General features: G+C 45.7%; 1 protein-coding gene across 1 annotated transcript; it reads left to right on the top strand.

Moving 5' to 3' along the window:
* The first annotated feature begins 4,818 nt into the window (after positions 1 to 4,818).
* On the top strand, positions 4,819 to 10,356 carry LOC109756057 (uncharacterized). Its single transcript, XM_020314923.4, has 4 exons — positions 4,819 to 5,055; positions 7,622 to 7,715; positions 7,780 to 7,884; positions 9,744 to 10,356. Exons 1-4 carry the CDS (start codon positions 4,910 to 4,912, stop codon positions 10,071 to 10,073), a joined length of 675 nt encoding a protein of 224 aa, XP_020170512.1. The 5' UTR covers positions 4,819 to 4,909; the 3' UTR covers positions 10,074 to 10,356.
* The last annotated feature ends 8,711 nt before the right edge of the window (positions 10,357 to 19,067 follow it).

Below are 19,067 nucleotides of genomic sequence, written 5' to 3'. Positions count from 1 at the left end.
GCACCGGTATCAAATACCCAGGAGCTACAACGAGCGCTGGTTAGGTACACATCAATAACATGTATATCATATATACCTTTGGTATTTTCGGCCTTCTTATCCGCTAAGTACTTGGGGCAGTTCCGCTTCCAGTGACCGTTTCCCTTGCAATAAAAGCACTCAGTCTCAGGCTTGGGTCCATTCTTTGTCTTCTTCCCGGCAGCTTGCTTACCGGGCGCGGCAACTCCCTTGCCGTCTTTCTTGAAGTTCTTCTTACCCTTGCCTTTCTTGAACTTAGTGGTTTTATTCACCATCAACACTTGGTGTTCCTTTTTGATCTCCACCTCCGCTGATTTCAGCATTGAATATACCTCAGGAATGGTCTTTTCCATCCCCTGCATATTGAAGTTCATCACAAAGCTCTTTTAGCTAGGTGGGAGCGACTGAAGGATTCTGTCAACGACCGCGTCATCCGGGAGATTAACTCCCAGCTGAGACAAGCGGTTGTGCAACCCAGACATTTTGAGTATGTGTTCGCTGACGGAACTATTCTCCTCCATCTTACAACTGTAGAACTTGTCGGAGACTTCATATCTCCCGACCCGGGCATGAGCTTGGAAAACCATTTTCAGCTCTTGGAACATCTCATATGCTCCGTGCTGCTCGAAACGCTTTTGGAGCCCCGGTTCTAAGTTGTAAAGCATGCCGCACTGAACCAGGGAGTAATCATCAACACGTGTTTGCCAAGCGTTCATAACGTCTTGGTTTGCTGGGACGGGTGCTTCACCTAGCGGCGCTTCAAGGCATATGCTTTCTTGGCAGCTATGAGGATGATCCTCAAGTTCCGGACCCAGTCCGTATAGTTTCTACCATCGTCTTTCAGCTTGGTTTTATCTAGGAATGCGTTGAAGTTGAGGTTGACATTAGTGTGGGCCATTTGATCTACAAGACATATTGTAAAGATTTTAGACTAAGTTCATGATAATTAAGTTCATCTAATCAAATTATTAATGAACTCCCACTCAGACAGACATCCCTCTAGTCATCTAAGTGATACATGATCCGAGTCAACTAAGTCGTGTCCGATCATCACATGAGACGGACTAGTCATCATCGGTGAACATCTTCATGTTGATCGTATCTTCTATACAACTCATGTTCGACCTTTCGGTCTTCTGTGTTCCGAGGCCATGTCTGTACATGCTAGGCTCGTCAAGTCAACCTAAGTGTATTGCGTGTGTAAATCTGGCTTACACCCGTTGTATGCGAACGTTAGGACCTATCACACCCGATCATCACTTGGTGCTTCGGAACAACGGACTTTAGCAACGGTGCACAGTTAGGGGGAACACAATTCTTGAAATTTTAGTGAGAGATCATCTTATTTAGGCTACCGTCGTTCTAAGCAAATAAGATGTAAAACATGATAAACATCACATGCAATCAAATAGTGACATGATATGGCCAATATCATTTTGCTCCTTTTGATCTCCATCTTCGGGGCGCCATGATCATCATCGTCACCGACATGACACCATGATCTCCATCATCGTGTCTTCATGAAGTTGTCTCACCAACTATTACTTCTACTACTGTAGCTAACGGTTAGCAATAAAGTAAAGTAATTACATGACGTTCCAGTTGACACGCAGGTCATAAATAAATTAAGACAACTCCAATGGCTCCTGCCGGTTGTCATACTCATCGACATGCAAGTCGTGATTCCTATTACAAGAATATGATCAATCTCATACATCACATATATCATTCATCACATCCTTCGGGCCATATCACATCACATGACACTTGCTGTAAAAACAAGTTAGACGTCCTCTAATTGTTGTTGCAATTTTTTTTAGTGGCTGCTATAGGTTTCTAGCAAGAACGTTTCTTACCTACGCCAAAACCACAACGTGATATGCCAATTTCTATTTACCCTTCATAAGGACCCTTTTCATCGAATCCGATCCGACTAAAGTGGGAGAGACAGACACCCGCTAGCCACCTTATGCAACTAGTGCATGTCAGTCGGTGGAACCTGTCTCACGTAAGCGTACGTGTAAGGTCGGTCCGGGCCGCTTCATCCCACGATGCCGCCGAATCAAGATAAGACTAGTAACGGCAAGTAAATTGACAAAATCGACGCCCACAACAACTTGTGTTCTACTCGTGCATAGAAACTACGCATAGACCTAGCTCATGATGCCACAGTTGGGGATCGTAGCAGAAATTAAAAAAATTCTACGCATCACCAAGATCAATCTATGGAGTAACTAGCAACGAGAGAGAGGAGAGTGCATCTTCATACCGTTGAAGATCGCGAGCGGAAGCGTTCAAGAGAACGGGGTTGATGGAGTCGTACTCGTCGTGATCCAAATCAACGATGATCCTAGCGCCGAACGGACGGCACCTCCGCGTTCAACACACGTACGGAGCGGAGACGTCTCCTCCTTCTTGATCCAGCAAGGGGGAAGGAGAAGTTGATGGAGATCCAGCAGCACGATGGCGTGGTGGTGGAAGCAGCGGGATTCCAGCAGGGCTTCGCCAAGCGCTACTGGAGGAGGAAGAGGTGTCACGGGAGGGAGAGGGAGGCGCCAGGGCTTTTGGGTGCGGCTGCCCTCCCTCCCCTCCACTATATATAGGGGCTAGGGGGGCGCATGCCCCCCTTGGAGATCCCATCTAGAGGGGGGGGCGGCCCCTCGGGGCAACGGCCCCCTTAGGGTTTCCAACCAGGGGGCGCATGCCCCCTTGGGGGGCAACGACCCCCTAGGGTTTCCAACCCTAGGCGCCTTGGGCCCTTGGGTGGGGCGCACCAGCCCACCAGGGGCTGGTTCCCATGCCACTTCAGCCCAGGGGGCCCTCTGGGATAGGTGGCCCCACCCGGTGGACCCCTGGACCCTTCCGATGGTCCCGGTGACCCCCGAAACTCTCCCGGTGGCCGAAACTGGACTTCCTATATATAAATCTTTACCTCGGAACCATTCCGGAACTCCTCGTGACGTTCGGTATCTCATCCGGGACTCCGAACAACTTTCGGTTAACCGCATACTAATATCTCTACAACTCTAGCGTCACCGAACCTGAAGTGTGTAGACCCTACGGGTTCGGGAGACACGTAGACATGACCGAGACAACTCTCCGGTCAATAACCAACAGCGGGATATGGATACCCATGTTGGCTCCCACATGCTCCACGGTAATCTCATCGGATGAACCACGATGTCGAGGATTCAATCAATCCCGTATACAATTCCCTTTGTCTATCGGTACGATACTTGCCCGAGATTCGATCGTCGGTATACCGATATCTTGTTCAATCTCGTTACGGCAAGTCTCTTTACTCATTCCCGTAACACATCATCCTGTGAACAACTCCTTGATCACATTGAGCTCATTATGATGATGTCCTACCGAGTGGGCCCAGAGATACCTCTCCGTCATATGGAGTGACAAATCCCAGTCTCGATTCGTGCCAACCCAACAGATACTTTCGGGGATACCCGTAGTGTACCTTTATAGCCACCCAGTTACGTTGTGACGTTTGGCACACCCAAAGTACCCTTACGGTATCCGGGAGTTGCACAATCTCATGGTCTAAGGAAAGATACTTGACATTAGAAAAGCTTTAGCAGACGAACTAGACGATCTAGTGCTATGCTTAGGATTGGGTCTTGTCCATCACATCATTCTCCTAATGATGTGATCCCGTTATCAATGACATCCAATGTCCATGGTCAGGAAACCGTAACCATCTATTGATCAACGAACTAGTCAACTAGAGGCTCACTAGGGACATGTTATGGTCTATGTGTTCACACATGTATTACGATTTCCGGATAACACAGTTATAGCATGAACAATAGACAATTATCATGAACAAAGAAATATAATAATAACCATTTTATTATTGCCTCTAGGGCATATTTCCAACAGTTCCCGACGAGCCTGAGACTGGCCAACCATCATCGATTGAAACTTGAGCCTGAATACAAGACGTATAGCCGCGGATAGCGCGACCAAGACAAACCTACATGAGAGAAATAACCAGATATAGGGACACATAATCTTCCACACTCCTCTCAATGAGACGAAGAAGCACTACCAAAATGAGGACGAGGCGGGGACTTTATTCCATGTCGACGACGACGCCATCGTTTTGCCACCACTAATCGGAGACATACCCCTTCCTTTACTCCTAACTCTGCCTCCATTGGACCGAAGCCGTAGGGTCTCTGCCCTCTCCCATCGTCGGAGCGACAGAGGGTAGGGGGCCCTTGGTTTCGACGGCGAGCTAGGTTAGATAGGCCGCCGTATCTAGTGGCTGGAGGAGGATGAGGAAAAGAAAGCTTTGGAACACATAACACATGTATCTGCTTTTATTTTGAGGTTTATTTTGAGCATTAACAAAATCATGCTATATGAGATGTATGCCACAAATGTATGTTGAAGTCATATTTTAAAGGAGTTCTAGTGATATAATTTTGTATGGTAACTCATATAATTTTGATCTTGTTGACGATCAACGTAAAATTTAAAATGCGAATCAAGCCTCATATGTCCGGCTGGAGCGAATACTCTGTTTATAAGATATTTTAATCCTGCTGTTGCATCTTATTTCATAATAAGTGGCAAATGGAAATCTCAGGAGATAAACAATTTTTTTGTCAGCCTGCCTACTTTTGAGTCTTGGCTGGTGTCTTTTTATTTGTAATATTTACTCCCTCCGTCTCATAATATAAGAACGTTGGAGTAGAACACATTCATTTTCGTATAAAACATAAAAAAGGAAAAAAAAATAAAACCAGCGTGATGTGATAGGTAGTAGGGGAAATAAAATGAAGAGCGGAGAGAAGAAAACTTCACTTGAAGTTCCATAAAAAAAATCTGGAAGAAGCGCAAAAGACCGGAGGCAAAAAAAAACGGCGACCAGATGGCGGAAGTGAAATCGACCGCCGGGGACGTCATGGACGCGGCGGCCAGCAGCGCCGGGCAGAGCGCTGCCAGGGTGGCCGATCTGCTCCGTGGGTTCCTCGCCGTGCAGCAGCGCCGCGCCGAGGCTTACTCCAAGCTCCGAAGGTACCGCTGCTGCCCTGCCCCCACCCTCCCTCGCCCCCCTTAACCCTAGGCCTTCACTCGAGCACCCCGAAGCAGGAACGCGGGCCGCGCGTGGCACGCCGCGCGAGGGCCCGGCCGGGGTAGCGGTCCATGGCATAGAGAGCGTCTTCCTCGGCGCCGGTGTGGTTGGGGACGGATCAAACCTGGCGTCGAGGGGAAACACACACACGAATGCAAGGGTATTGTGGGCAAGTTATATGTTAGATTTACGCGAGAATTTTCCCCATCAATCAAGAAAGAAAATAAGCGAATAGGTTAGGTGTTGGAAGAGTTTGATACAATTCTTTATTTTCTTTTCAAAGATCATATCGGATGCTCTGTTGAACAGTTGACTCTGCCACCAGTGTTGTACAGTTGTATTTATGCGTTTTGCACTGTTCCCATCGTCTACGGCTCATCCCACAAGTGGGAGTGGGAGTGGGAGTGGGAGGCAGAGTTGGAAAATGTGATGAAAATCCGAGAATGTTTTTTAGCTAAAAAAGAATACTGGTTTTGCAATAACCATGCCCATCACTCTGTTTGCAGTAGGCGCTCTTCTGTTGGAAATCTAGATTAGGCCTCATTTTTGTGATCATACAGTAATGCTACAAAATAAAATATCTCTCTATTTGGACTTAAGCAAGATAGCGAAAAAAATAACGGTAATGATAACTCCCGAACGTTCGGGAGTTAAGCATGGCAACCCGCATGGCAACCCGAACGGGTTTAGATGGCAAGTTTAGTTTGCGTGAGATTAGGGAAACATGGCAATTTTCTGACAAAAAAAGAAAAAGGACGAAGTTGCCATCCCCTATGAACTAAAGTTGCCATGTAAAAACGTTCGGGACGAAATGCTCAAAATCCGAACGTTCGGGAGTTATTGGATTCCAAAAATAATCTCCATATGCCCTGATAGCAGTATCTTAACATCAATAGTGGAGTTCTGTCTGCCAATGCACACTGCTGACAACTATTCTATAAACCGTTGTTGGCGTATGCTGGGCAATTAGAAGGAAAACGTTTGCGCTCGGCCGCGCCGGACGCGCGCGCCTTCCGATTAGATGTGATCGAACGCTCCATCTTTTCGCCCACGTTCAATGACCCACGCGTGATTTTCTGAGGCCCACCACCTCTCCTATCTTATCTCCTCCCGAAAAAAACGTGGCCCATTTGTTTGCTATAGCGCATCGTCTCCTACCTCCAGAAGCGTTCCTGCAAGACGGCTCCACCGTGTTTTTTTTTCTGATCTCCGCACCGTGGTGCACAGACGCTCCCGCGACGGAGGTGCTGGGACCATGCTGGGGGCGCCGCAACGGAGGTGCTGGGACCGCGCCGTGCCGACGAGTCTCCATGGATGACCATGGTGAAGGTTGTGACGCCTACGAGCGGACAACGATGCTGGAACCAGCATTTTGTTTTGCTTCAACCGGCCAAATCCAGAGCTGAAACCACAGTTGTTCTTTGCTGCAACCGATAAGCGAGTTGGAAACACACCTGGTTTTTGCTACAACTATATCATTTTTTTGCTACAACCCGCGTCGCTATTTGCTACAATCTTCGGCAGTGTAGTTTGGTGGCCGATGACGACAAACAGCTGCAACCGGGAGATGAGAAAAGTTACAACCCATGGTGCGAAAAGCTACGACCGGCAACAAAAAAAGCTACAACTGTCGGACTGACGTGCTGCAACCAACGACGGCGAACTTGTGGCCGGCGACGGCAGATAGCTGCAACCTACGACCAAGGAGCTGCAACCGGCGTCCAGTTTTGCTACAATCTGAATTTTGCCGTGCTACCACCGGCGTCGAGTTTTGCTACAACCGGTATCGACAGTTGGAAAAAAAGCTTCAACCTGTGTAGGAAAAGCTTCAACCGGCGGTGAAAAAAGCTTCAACCGGCTTCGGGAAAAAAGTCTCAACCCGCACACGCCGACAGTGCGAGCAGCGACGCCGAGAACTGCGGCAGACAGCACAGTGGTGTTACGGCGGCGGCAACTAGGTGCAACGACAGAGAGACGTGGGGGGCGGGGCAGGGCATGCTGCAATCCGGTATGGTGATTCAATCACTGTCACGCGCCGCGTGAAGAGGAGCGGCAAGCGGCATGCGCGCAGGTGCTGTCGGGGCCGCCGCCGCTGACGAGCGCGACCGCCACAGCTCGAGAAGGACTGCTCGACGGGGGAGCACTACTGCGCGTTGGGCCGATCGAGAAGGACTGCGTGCGTTGGTGGGAGGTTGGGGACGAGAGAAGGGGATCTGACGGCTAAGAGTGGCCAGATCAGACGGGCAGGGTGCGACCGGCCCAAATTTGGGCCGGCGCACCGACGCCTATCACTAAATTCTAATTGTTGCAAGATGCTGGTGTATAACCGTGTATGGTTAAGAACTATGGTTGTTGCTCTGGCTGTGAAATACACCTGTGCTGGCTGTGCATGCTTTGCTTAGCTTCGGATACTGCGTTATAAATATTATATATGAAGATTATTGCATGAAAACTACCTTCCTATTTAAGTTCATGAATTTGATCACTCAAACTATGAAAGTTTTGCAGTGGGTTTTCTGAATATATGGCTAATGGAGGTGAATGCGCCTATCAACAACTATGTGGGAATGTTACAGCCGAATTTAATGATTGCTCAACACAGGTTAAATGCTTTACTCATACATTTTTATCATAAAAGGTGAGATATCTAATACTGCTTACTACAGATTCTTGAAATGGTGTCCCTCCTGTCAAAGCCAAGTTTTTGTCGTGGAGATCTTGCCAACTTATTGAAGGATGTGCAAGCATGTGAGAGAGATAAGTTGCAGCTGGTATGCTTTCAATATCTCCTGTATTGCTGTATGGACTTCAATATAATTCGATGTTTTTGAAAAGCTGTATAAAAACACCAATATACCAAATTTGTGTTTTATTTGATTATGGTGACATTACTTTGTTCTGACCCGAGGAAGTTTATTATGGAGATGCAACTGGACAGATGAGAAATTAAAGTTGGCTCTTCTGTGCTGTCATTCTAATCGTTTTACTAAATGTCAAGTTTACCTTTTTAACAACAACAAAACCTTAGAGTCCAAAACAAGTTGGGTGTGCTAGAGTTGAAACCCATAAGATCTCGAAACCAAGTCCTGGTTCTGGCATGTGGATAGCTATCTTCCACGCACCCCTGTCCATGGCTAGTTCTTTGGTGATATTCCAGTTCTCCAGATCTCTCTTTACGGACTCCTCCCATGTCAAGTTTGGTCTACCCCTACATCTCTTGACATTATCAACATGTTTTGACCGTCCGCTATGCTCTGACGCTTCTGGAGGCCTGCGTTGTATATGCCTGAACCATCTTAGACGATGTTGGACAAGCTTCTCTTCAATTGGTGTTGCCCCAACTCTATCTTGTATTACCTCCGTCCCAAATTAGTCGTCTTAGATTTGTCTAGATACGGATGTATCTAACACTAAAACGTGTCTAGATACATCCGCATCTAGACAAATTTTAGTCAACTAATTCGGGACGGAGGGAGTATATCATTATTCCGGACCTGATCCTTTCTTGTGTGACCACATATCCATCTCAACATGTGCATCTTTGCTACACCTAATTGTTGAAAATGGTCTTTTAGTTGGCCACCATTCAGCGCCATACAATATTGCAAGTCGAATCCCCGTCCTATAGAACCCACCTTTTACCTTTAGTGGCACTCTCTTGTCACAGAGGACGCCAGAAGCTTAGCGCCACTTCAGCCATCCATCTTTGATTCGATGGCTCACATCTTCATCGATATCACCATCCTTCTACAAATTTGATCCCAAATATCTAAAGGTGTCCTTCTGAGGTACCACCTGCTCATCAAGGTTTACCTCCTCGTGCCAAGCAGTACTGAAACTGTACCTCATGTACTCAGTTTTAGTTCTACTAAGCCTTAAACCTTTCAATTCTAAAGTCTGTCTCCACAAAACTTTCTATTAACCCCTGTCCGACTATCTGGCACCACATCGTCCGCAAAGAGCATACACCATGGGATATCTCCTTGTATATCCCAAAGCAAAAAGATAAGGGAGCTGACCCTTGGTGCAGTCCTATTTTAATTGGAAAGGCATTGGTGTCGCCATCACTTGTTCGAACACTTATCACAACATTATCATACATGTCTTTGATAAGGATAATGTACTTTGTTGGGTCTTTGTGTTTCTCCAAGGCCCATCATATGACATTCCGCAGTATATTATCTTAGGCCTTCTCCAAGTCGACGAACACCATATGCAGGCCCTTCTTTTACCGTTTTCATTAGGGAAAATTGAATTAGCACCTCAAACCGAAAAGACTTGTCAATTTTCATTTGCAATCATTGTTTGAACAGCGACATTCATCTATGTATCCATTCAGTTGTCTCACAGGGATAAGTTTGTTTGCGCATGATAGTATCTGCTCTAATAGCATGATAACCACTCTGATCTCGTACCGCGGTAGTACTTGGCCTGCTTTACTGATGTTAGTGCTTTAACACATTCTTCTCTATCGGCATTACCTGGATTTAAATTTGTACTATGTTTTGCGACAAATGCAACCTGTGCTGTTATCATCATCTTGTATACTGTTTTTGCTGCACTTTTTTAGTCGAAATTTCCCCCAGTCACTTGTCAGCTTGTTCATTATATCTCTGGTTGGTTGGATCAGACAGCTAGGATTCAGGTGTTGAAGAAGGCTGGCCATCCTTCGGAACGCCTGGTAAACCATGAGCACTGCAGGTCAAGCAGCACGTCCCAGCATGTGTGTGCGAACCTCAAGGAGATAACCGAGGCTTCCGGCACGGAGGACGCAGAGGCGGACGCAGAGTATGACGCTGCTCTGAAGGAGGCAATACAGGGCATTCAAGAGGCAGTGACTAGCATAAACGAGCACATGGAGGAAGTGCGGTACGAGATCGACGCCCTCGAGGCTGACACGGTTGACAGCAGGCTGAGTGAAGTCGAGGAAGCGTTCCCGGATGCTCTGTTGATAGAGTAGAAGAGTGATAGGTGCTTAAGTCTTACTCCCTCCGTTCCAAATTACTCGTCGCAGAAATGGATGTATCTAGAACTAAAATACATCTAGATACATTCATACTTGTGACAAGTAATTCGGAACGGAGGGAGTACCAGGGAAGGGTTTCTATTTGGAGAGTTAGAGCTGTTTTCATATTGTTTATTTTTGCGACAAGTGAAATTGGATAGCCTGTTTCTACTAACAACAAACAAATGAGTGTGCTAGCTATTTGAAAGAGGTGATATGAAGATTTTATTTTAGCTAATGTGTGGTGTTTTATTTCAAATTTTGTCCGGAGCTCTTGCGGGCGCGCTTGACGAGTCCTGTAATCCGGATCTGAACAAGGTCCAACGATGTCTCTTGCTCAACCGAACTGCCCTCTCCTAGACTCCTATCCGCTCCACTACGGCACTGCCGAGCCCGGCTGCCAGCATGCAACCTCCTCCAAGAAGTGCCTCAGCTTCCTGTGCCATTCTTCGGCACCAATAATCAAGGATCATCGTCTCTTTAGAAAATACACGTACTCCCGAGCTCAAGTGCTCTCCAATAAACAGTAAAATCGAAAAAATAGTAAAAAAATTCAAAAAAAATCTGAATTTTTTGGTGCAAACTTTGACAATTGTTTTTCATGCTTACAAAAAATTATCATAAGATGGCATTTCTGGAAGTCGTGGTAAAAAAACAGAATCGATGCTCCCAAAATGCTATTTTTAAAAGCATTTTAGAGTACTTAACTTTTTTTGCCAAGACTTCCACGAATGTGATTTTGGGGATGAAAATTTCCAAGCACTGAGAACACTTGTCTAAGTTTGCACAAAAAAATTCAGATTTTTTGAATTTTTTGAATCTACTGTTCATCCCGAGCTCAAATGAGCTTGGGAGTAGAAGGGGACTTTCGCACCTACTGGTGGTATTCTTCACCTCTTAGGCTGCGTTTGGAATGTTGGAGTTTTGTACCCATAGGCATTTCTTGCACGAAGAACTAGAGCAAGAAGCAGCCTAGCAGCAAACCGATCTAGATCTAACCTAGATCGGGGAGAGAGGGGGCATCAATAGCAAGAGGGTCGGCCGGAGGCTTGGGTATCCTTTGGTGTGCCCCTCCCCACGTAAATTTGCAAGGAGGGGGGAGGGGGTCGGCCGACCAGGAGGTGGAGTCCTCGTGGACCCCTCTCTGTTTATTTTAGGGAGCCCTCAGGTTGGTTTGCCCCCCAAGCTAGGGGACCGGTTGACTTGGGCCCCTTTGGGCCTCTTGCTCCCAAGCAACCTGAGGGTGGCCCAATGGGAACTCGAAAACATTCCATAAATTTGCGGAACCTTCCGTAAGCTTCTGGGATCATCTGAAACTCTTTTGGAACCCTTCTCATTCTCCATCATATCATAGTACTCCTACATGTCGCTAGTCGTTAAACATGTGATCCTATAGGTTTGGTAATATGTGGACATGTCCAGACCACCTTCCGGTCAATAATTATTAGCGGGTTTTGGACAACCACATATCAACGGCTAATTTTTTTAAATAATACAAATTTTTTCATTAACTCGAGGAATAATACACGGATTTGATTTTTTTTACAAATAATACAGCGCCGGCTTCGCTGTAGCCGATTGGATTCAATCGGCTTTCTGTAAGCCGATTAGGCCCATTCGGCCCCAGTCGGCCAGGGCGAAGCCGACTGGCCTGTTGGCCGTGCCGAAGCCGACGAGTGGTGCACTGCATGGCACATACTACAAGTTTGAGAAGGGGCACGTACATGGAGTTCCAAGTGCCCATGGATTGTACGCGCGCACCGGTTGATCAGGTGATTACCCTAGCACATACTGGCCAGGTAGTACGTAATTCTAATACACATGTGTCCCAGTGTATGTACACATACATGAATACGCGTCCGCCTTGCCGGTACATACATATGTCCTGATTACCCAAATACCGGCAAATACGTATGCCCTTGTGGCCAATTACCCGATCGATCAACGGCGTGAATACGTGTCTGCCTCGCCGGTACGTATGCATGTCCCGAATACCAAAATACCGTCAAATACATACGCACTTGTGGCCAATTACCCGATCGATCAACGGCGTGAATACGTGTCCGCCTCGCCGGTATGTACGTATGTCCCGAATACCCAAATACCGGCAAATACGTACGCACTTGTGGCCAGTTACCCGATCGATCAATGGCGTGCTGTGCACTGCTTGGATGCTCATGCGTGTGCAACGGATGGAAAGATAAGCATCAACGCATTTATCTTAAAAACAGTTTTGCGTGAATATCTTTTTCAAAAAGATCTGACCGGCTTCGGCGCCCAATGTGCCATGCAGTGTCGATGCACCACCCGTCGTCTTCGGCGCAGCCAACAGGCAAGTCGGCTTCGCCCTGGCCGACTGCATGCCTATCGGGCATCGCCTGGCCGAATAGGCCTAATCGGCTTACGGAAAGCCGATTGAATCCAATCGGCTACAGGAAAGCCGATGTTGTATTATTTTTGAAAAAATTCAAATCCGTGTATTATTTCTCGAATTAATGAAAAAAATTGTATTATTTAATTTTTTTAGCATATCAGCTAATTTTATATAAATAATACAAATTTTTTCATTAACTCCAGGAATAATACACAGATTTGATTTTTTTTCAAAAATAATACAGCGCCGGCTTCGCTGTAGCCGATTGGATTCAATCGGCTTTCTGTAAGCCGATTAGGCCCATTCGGCCCCAGTCGGCCAGGGCGAAGCCGACTGGCCTGTTGGCCGTGCCGAAGCCGACGAGTGGTGCACTGCATGACACATACTACAAGTTTGAGAAGGGGCACGTACATGGAGTTCCAAGTGCCCATGGATTGTACGCGCGCACCGGTTGATTAGGTGATTACCCTAGCACATACTGGCCAGGTAGTACGTAATTCTAATACACATGTGTCCCAGTGTATGTACACATACATGAATACGCGTCCGCCTTGCCGGTACATACATATGTCCTGATTACCCAAATACCGGCAAATACGTATGCCCTTGTGGCCAATTACCCGATCGATCAACGGCGTGAATACGTGTCTGCCTCGCCGGTACGTATGCATGTCCTGAATACCAAAATACCATCAAATACATACGCACTTGTGGCCAATTACCCGATCGATCAACGGCGTGAATACGTGTCCGCCTCGCCGGTATGTACGTATGTCCTGAATACCCAAATACCGGCAAATACGTACGTACTTGTGGCCAGTTACCCGATCGATCAATGGCGTGCTGTGCACTGCTTGGATGCTCATGCGTGTGCAACGGATGGAAAGATAAGCATCAACGCATTTATCTTAAAAACAGTTTTGCGTGAATATCTTTTTCAAAAAGATCTGACCGGCTTCGGCGCCCAATGTGCCATGCAGTGTCGATGCACCACCCGTCGTCTTCGGCGCAGCCAACAGGCAAGTCGGCTTCGCCCTGGCCGACTGCATGCCTATCGGGCATCGCCTGGCCGAATAGGCCTAATCGGCTTACGGAAAGCCGATTGAATCCAATCGGCTACAGGGAAGCCGATGCTGTATTATTTTTGAAAAAATTCAAATCTGTGTATTATTTCTCGAATTAATGAAAAAAATTGTATTATTTAATTTTTTTAGCATATCAGCTAATTTTTTATAAATAATACAAATTTTTTCATTAACTCGAGAAATAATACACGGATTTGATTTTTTTCACAAATAATACAGCGCCGGCTTCGCTGTAGCCGATTGGATTCAATCGGCTTTCTGTAAGCCGATTAGGCCCAGTCGGCCAGGGCGAAGCCGACTGGCCTGTTGGCCGTGCCGAAGCCGACGAGTGGTGCACTGCATGGCACATACTACAAGTTTGAGAAGGGGCACGTACATGGAGTTCCAAGTGCCCATGGATTGTACGCGCGCACCGGTTGATCAGGTGATTACCCTAGCACATACTGGCCAGGTAGTACGTAATTCTAATACACATGTGTCCCAGTGTATGTACACATACATGAATACGCGTCCGCCTTGCCGGTACATACATATGTCCTGATTACCCAATACCGGCAAATACGTATGCCCTTGTGGCCAATTACCCGATCGATCAACGGCGTGAATACGTGTCTGCCTCGCCGGTACGTATGCATGTCCCGAATACCAAAATACCGTCAAATACATATGCACTTGTGGCCAATTACCCGATCGATCAATGGCGTGTGTGTCCGCCTCGCCGGTATGTACGTATGTCCCGAATACCCAAATACCGGCAAATACGTACGCACTTGTGGCCAGTTACCCGATCGATCAATGGCGTGCTGTGCACTGCTTGGATGCTCATGCGTGTGCAACGGATGGAAAGATAAGCATCAACGCATTTATCTTAAAAACAGTTTCGCGTGAATATCTCTTTCAAAAAGATCTGACCGGCTTCGGCGCCCAATGTGCCATGCAGTGTCGATGCACCACCCGTCGTCTTCGGCGCGGTCAACAGGCAAGTCGGCTTCGCCCTGGCCGACTGCATGCCTATCGGGCATCGCCTGGCCGAATGGGCCTAATCGGCTTACGGAAAGCCGATTGAATCCAATCGGCTACAGGGAAGCCGATGCTGTATTATTTTTGAAAAAATTCAAATCCGTGTATTATTTCTCGAATTAATGAAAAAAATTGTATTATTTAATTTTTTTAGCATATCAGCTAATTTTTTTTAAATAATACAAATTTTTTCATTAACTCGAGGAATAATACACGGATTTGATTTTTTTCAAAAATAATACAGCGCCGGCTTCGCTGTAGCCGATTGGATTCAATCGGCTTTCTGTAAGCCGATTAGGCCCATTCGGCCCCAGTCGGCCAGGGCGAAGCCGACTGGCCTGTTGGCCGTGCCGAAGCCGACGAGTCGTGCACTGCATGGCACATACTACAAGTTTGAGAAGGGGCACGTACATGGAGTTCCAAGTGCCCATGGATTGTACGCGTGCACCGGTTGATTAGGTGATTACCCTAGCACATACTGGCCAGGTAGTACGTAATTCTAATACACATGTGTCCCAGTGTATGTACACATACATGAATACGCGTCCGCCTTGCCGGTACATACATATGTCCTGATTACCCAAATACCGGCAAATACGTATGCCCTTGTGGCCAATTACCCGATCGATCAACGGCGTGAATACGTGTCTGCCTCGCCGGTACGTATGCATGTCCCGAATACCAAAATACCATCAAATACATACGCACTTGTGGCCAATTACCCGATCGATCAACGGCGTGAATACGTGTCCGCCTCGCCGGTATGTACGTATGTCCCGAATACCCAAATACCGGCAAATACGTACGCACTTGTGGCCAGTTACCCGATCGATCAATGGCGTGCTGTGCACTGCTTGGATGCTCATGCGTGTGCAACGGATGGAAAGATAAGCATCAACGCATTTATCTTAAAAACAGTTTTGCGTGAATATCTTTTTCAAAAAGATCTGACCGGCTTCGGCGCCCAATGTGCCATGCAGTGTCGATGCACCACCCGTCGTCTTCGGCGCGGCCAACAGGCAAGTCGGCTTCGCCCTGGCCGACTGCATGCCTATCGGGCATCGCCTGGCCGAATGGGCCTAATCGGCTTACGGAAAGCCGATTGAATCCAATCGGCTACAGGGAAGCCGATGCTGTATTATTTTTGAAAAAATTCAAATCCGTGTATTATTTTTCGAATTAATGAAAAAATTTGGGTTTTTTAAATAATTATTATCGAGCGAATTTGCCTCACGTTACATTAGAAAACCCAATGTGAGACTTTTACGGTATCCCTGCGATCAACACCTTGATAACTATACCTAGTTATCCTCGTTATCGGGTCTGTACTCTTTTCTTGTTTTCATATTCCGATATCCCCATACCTAACAATTTAGTCACTATACCTAGCCAGACAATGCTGGACATCGTAATACCGAGTGTGCCTGGAATGTATCTCTCCATCGCCGAAGGGGCAAATCTCAGTCTTAACATATGGAACACCACACCATAATTTTTTCTGGTGTATCTGAAAGTTGCCTTTATTATCACCCAGGTATGGAGTAAAGTTTAGCAACCCCAAAGCAACAATTTGGTATCCAAGTCTGCGATATTCTCTTGGTCTAAGGGCCTAAGTAAATGTTAACACTTTATATGAAAATACCAATAACATATTAATGACGTGATATCTCAATATTTCATAAGTTCGGTCCATCCAACACCATCGTTAACCTAAGAATGTGTTCTCATTACTGTGAGCATCCTTATTACACTAGTAATGCCCATGGTCCAGAACACAAAACCAACAACACATGAGCTAGTCCAGAGGCCCGACTAGGGATCTGTTTGGCCTTTATTGATCTTTCTACACATGCAACTAGTTTCCTCCTAATCTCACATTCAAGACCATTGCAACTCTAGCATATTAATGTGAACTTAATTATGAACATGAAAATAGAATAATAACAACTTTATTATTGTATCAAGGGCATATTTCCAACAAGATGCATGTTCAAATGTTGATACATCAATTTATCTATGTAATGCAATGCAACTATAATGTCATGTGATGTCATGTGTCGTGGCAGCTTCTTTGTGACTTGGGCGACCTTACCAACGGCGGGTGTGGGACATGCTCGCCACTAGCAGGGTCTTGCATCAGTGGCGGTTGAGAATATCCACCCACCACCAGTAACATGTATACAAGTGGCGGGTGGTCACCATCACCCGCCACTGGTAACCAGTTCTGCATTAGTGATTATATATTTTATTGTCGTAAAACATTTATTAGTATAAACATAATAGAAAGAAAATTCTCATGCATGTTGGCATATAGATTTTTTTTCCTATGCATGATTGATGTGCGGCGTTTAGTGCTCGGGATACATGGAGCCCTTTATTTGACACATTAAAAAAATGTATTCAAAGTTTCGAAAAAATATGGATTTATACTAAGTGTGTTTGAACTTTGACGAGAAAATACATTGATTTGCGAGCTACGGGAAAAGTGAAAATCGTTGGTTTTATATAGTGAACAGTGCACAAATTGTTCACTGTTTTCAAAATCACCAATTCTCATGACAATTTGCACACATGCAGTATACATCCATATTGCGTTGTGTTTTCCTTTTCAGTTTTTTTTTTGAAACTTTGAAATTTTGTTTTGATTTTTTTTTTAAATTAGCTCCATGGAGCTTGAGCACCAAAACTCATCTCTGGTTGAGGTGGACCCTTTTCCCGTGCACGTTGCATATTCAGAGAAATAAGTTAGTAGAGGCTAGCTATTTAGATATAGAAGATAGGAAATCTACACCCTTTCAATTCTTTGATGTTCATCCAAGCTGCAACTCATTCGAATTTGCATTTTCTCGTGACTCGACAGTGCCAGACAGCTATTAAAACTTATGTTGTGGTAAGTTCAAAGGCAGCCTGAACCTTTTTACTCTCCATAATTATTGTCATGGTTTTAGCTCAAATTACTTTTTTTGTTTATCAGGAAGTTGGAACATAAGGAAAAAAAAGGCTCAGCAATACTAACCTTTTTTTTGCGAGAAAGCAACACCAAAGACATCACGCTATCCTCTCTTTTTTTAGATTATTATAGCTTCACATGGGTTACAAATCATCATCCACTGGATCGACTCTCATCCTCAAAGCAGCTCCATGATGTGATCGAACGTTACCATTTTCCCACCAAAATGATACTAACAAAAATGTAAACAAAAGATAGTGACTCCACACCTTACACGGGAGAGATACTTTGTGCACTTTTCAAATGATCTCATGGTTTCACATGATGACATACATAACATGTATAATTCTATACATGATGGTTTGCCAACGGCAAAAAGAGGTATGTGTCATGACTCACGTGTGCATATATGTAGTAAAAGTCACATGCTTTTTACACCACAAAATGTATTCCCTCCGCCCCATCTTACATTATGGGATGAAGGGAGTAGTATTTTATTACTGTCAATTTAAAAACTTTACAAGTAAGATGGGCAGGCTTGATTTTTCAAAAGAAAGAAAACCCTTGAATCAGTAGGAAAAGATCATATTGTGCTTATATATTATACTAGTAGAACGCCTGTGCGTTACTATAGCCTACAATTCATATACGTGAATCAAATAAATGATTATGATTGTCTCCAAGGTCGAAGCCCACTTCTTCCTCGTATGCCCGGGTGTGTTCGGACATCAAATGGGTGCCCAACATGCTCCGAAAATTCAACCGGACAGTTCGGACCCCCAACCCATATGTGGGTTATAGGGTTTGCCGCGGTAGTGGGACATTTCTAGCCGGAGCCTTTTCCTTTAAAACCGGACAGCGCCCACCACACCTTAGCCATGTCACCCTCTCTCCTTTACACCGTACCCCCCCATAGACCGCCAAGGAGGAGTCCCCCACCCCCTGCTCTCCAACCTGATCCCCTTCCCCGTGTTTGTGCTGATCCACCACCGCGATCAAGAGGGAGGAGGCGTGCGCCACCCGTGACGCCCCTAGCCAAGAAGGCAGATCTGATGTCTCCTAAGCCATTGCCATATTGTAACATATAGTTGAATGTTGTGCATTATCACGAAACAAAATAGGATGTCCGTTATTGGACATGCAACTGATACGCCACCGTGTTTGTTATTAACTCTTGTAGCAACCGACCAATGCATTTACCCTTCTATCATAATAAAAAACTGTACGACTTGATGAAAAAAAATGAACCGCTCACTCATGAAATTTGTTGTCAAGCCATCTACAATGAAATGCAATTTGCCACATTTTCTAAAGTAGGAAATTTATCCGCTCAGAAAACCATAACTGAATAAACCAACCCCAACCCCCATCCACAACCACATCCACACATGCCGCATAATATAAGTGGAAGGCCCACATGTGTCCACATAATTTTTAGTAAGACAAGTGGGCATACCACACACCACATAATCTCACGTCAATGATCGAATAAGCTAAATTGTTGTACCAAAACAAAATAA

The sequence above is a fragment of the Aegilops tauschii genome, chromosome 3 (assembly GCF_002575655.3).
Source record: "Aegilops tauschii subsp. strangulata cultivar AL8/78 chromosome 3, Aet v6.0, whole genome shotgun sequence".
In the NCBI taxonomy this organism is placed as follows: domain Eukaryota; kingdom Viridiplantae; phylum Streptophyta; class Magnoliopsida; order Poales; family Poaceae; genus Aegilops; species Aegilops tauschii.
This window is presented reverse-complemented; position numbering and strand designations above follow the sequence as displayed.

Bases quoted from the DNA above. Each gene is read 5' to 3' on its own strand.
- LOC109756057 (XM_020314923.4), top strand. From the start codon at position 4,910: ATGGCGGAAGTGAAATCGACCGCCGGGGACGTCATGGACGCGGCGGCC. The intron at 5,056-7,621 runs GTACCGCTGCTG...AAAGTTTTGCAG, and splicing joins GCTTACTCCAAGCTCCGAAG to TGGGTTTTCTGAATATATGG. The intron at 7,885-9,743 runs GTATGCTTTCAA...TGGTTGGATCAG, and splicing joins AGAGAGATAAGTTGCAGCTG to ACAGCTAGGATTCAGGTGTT.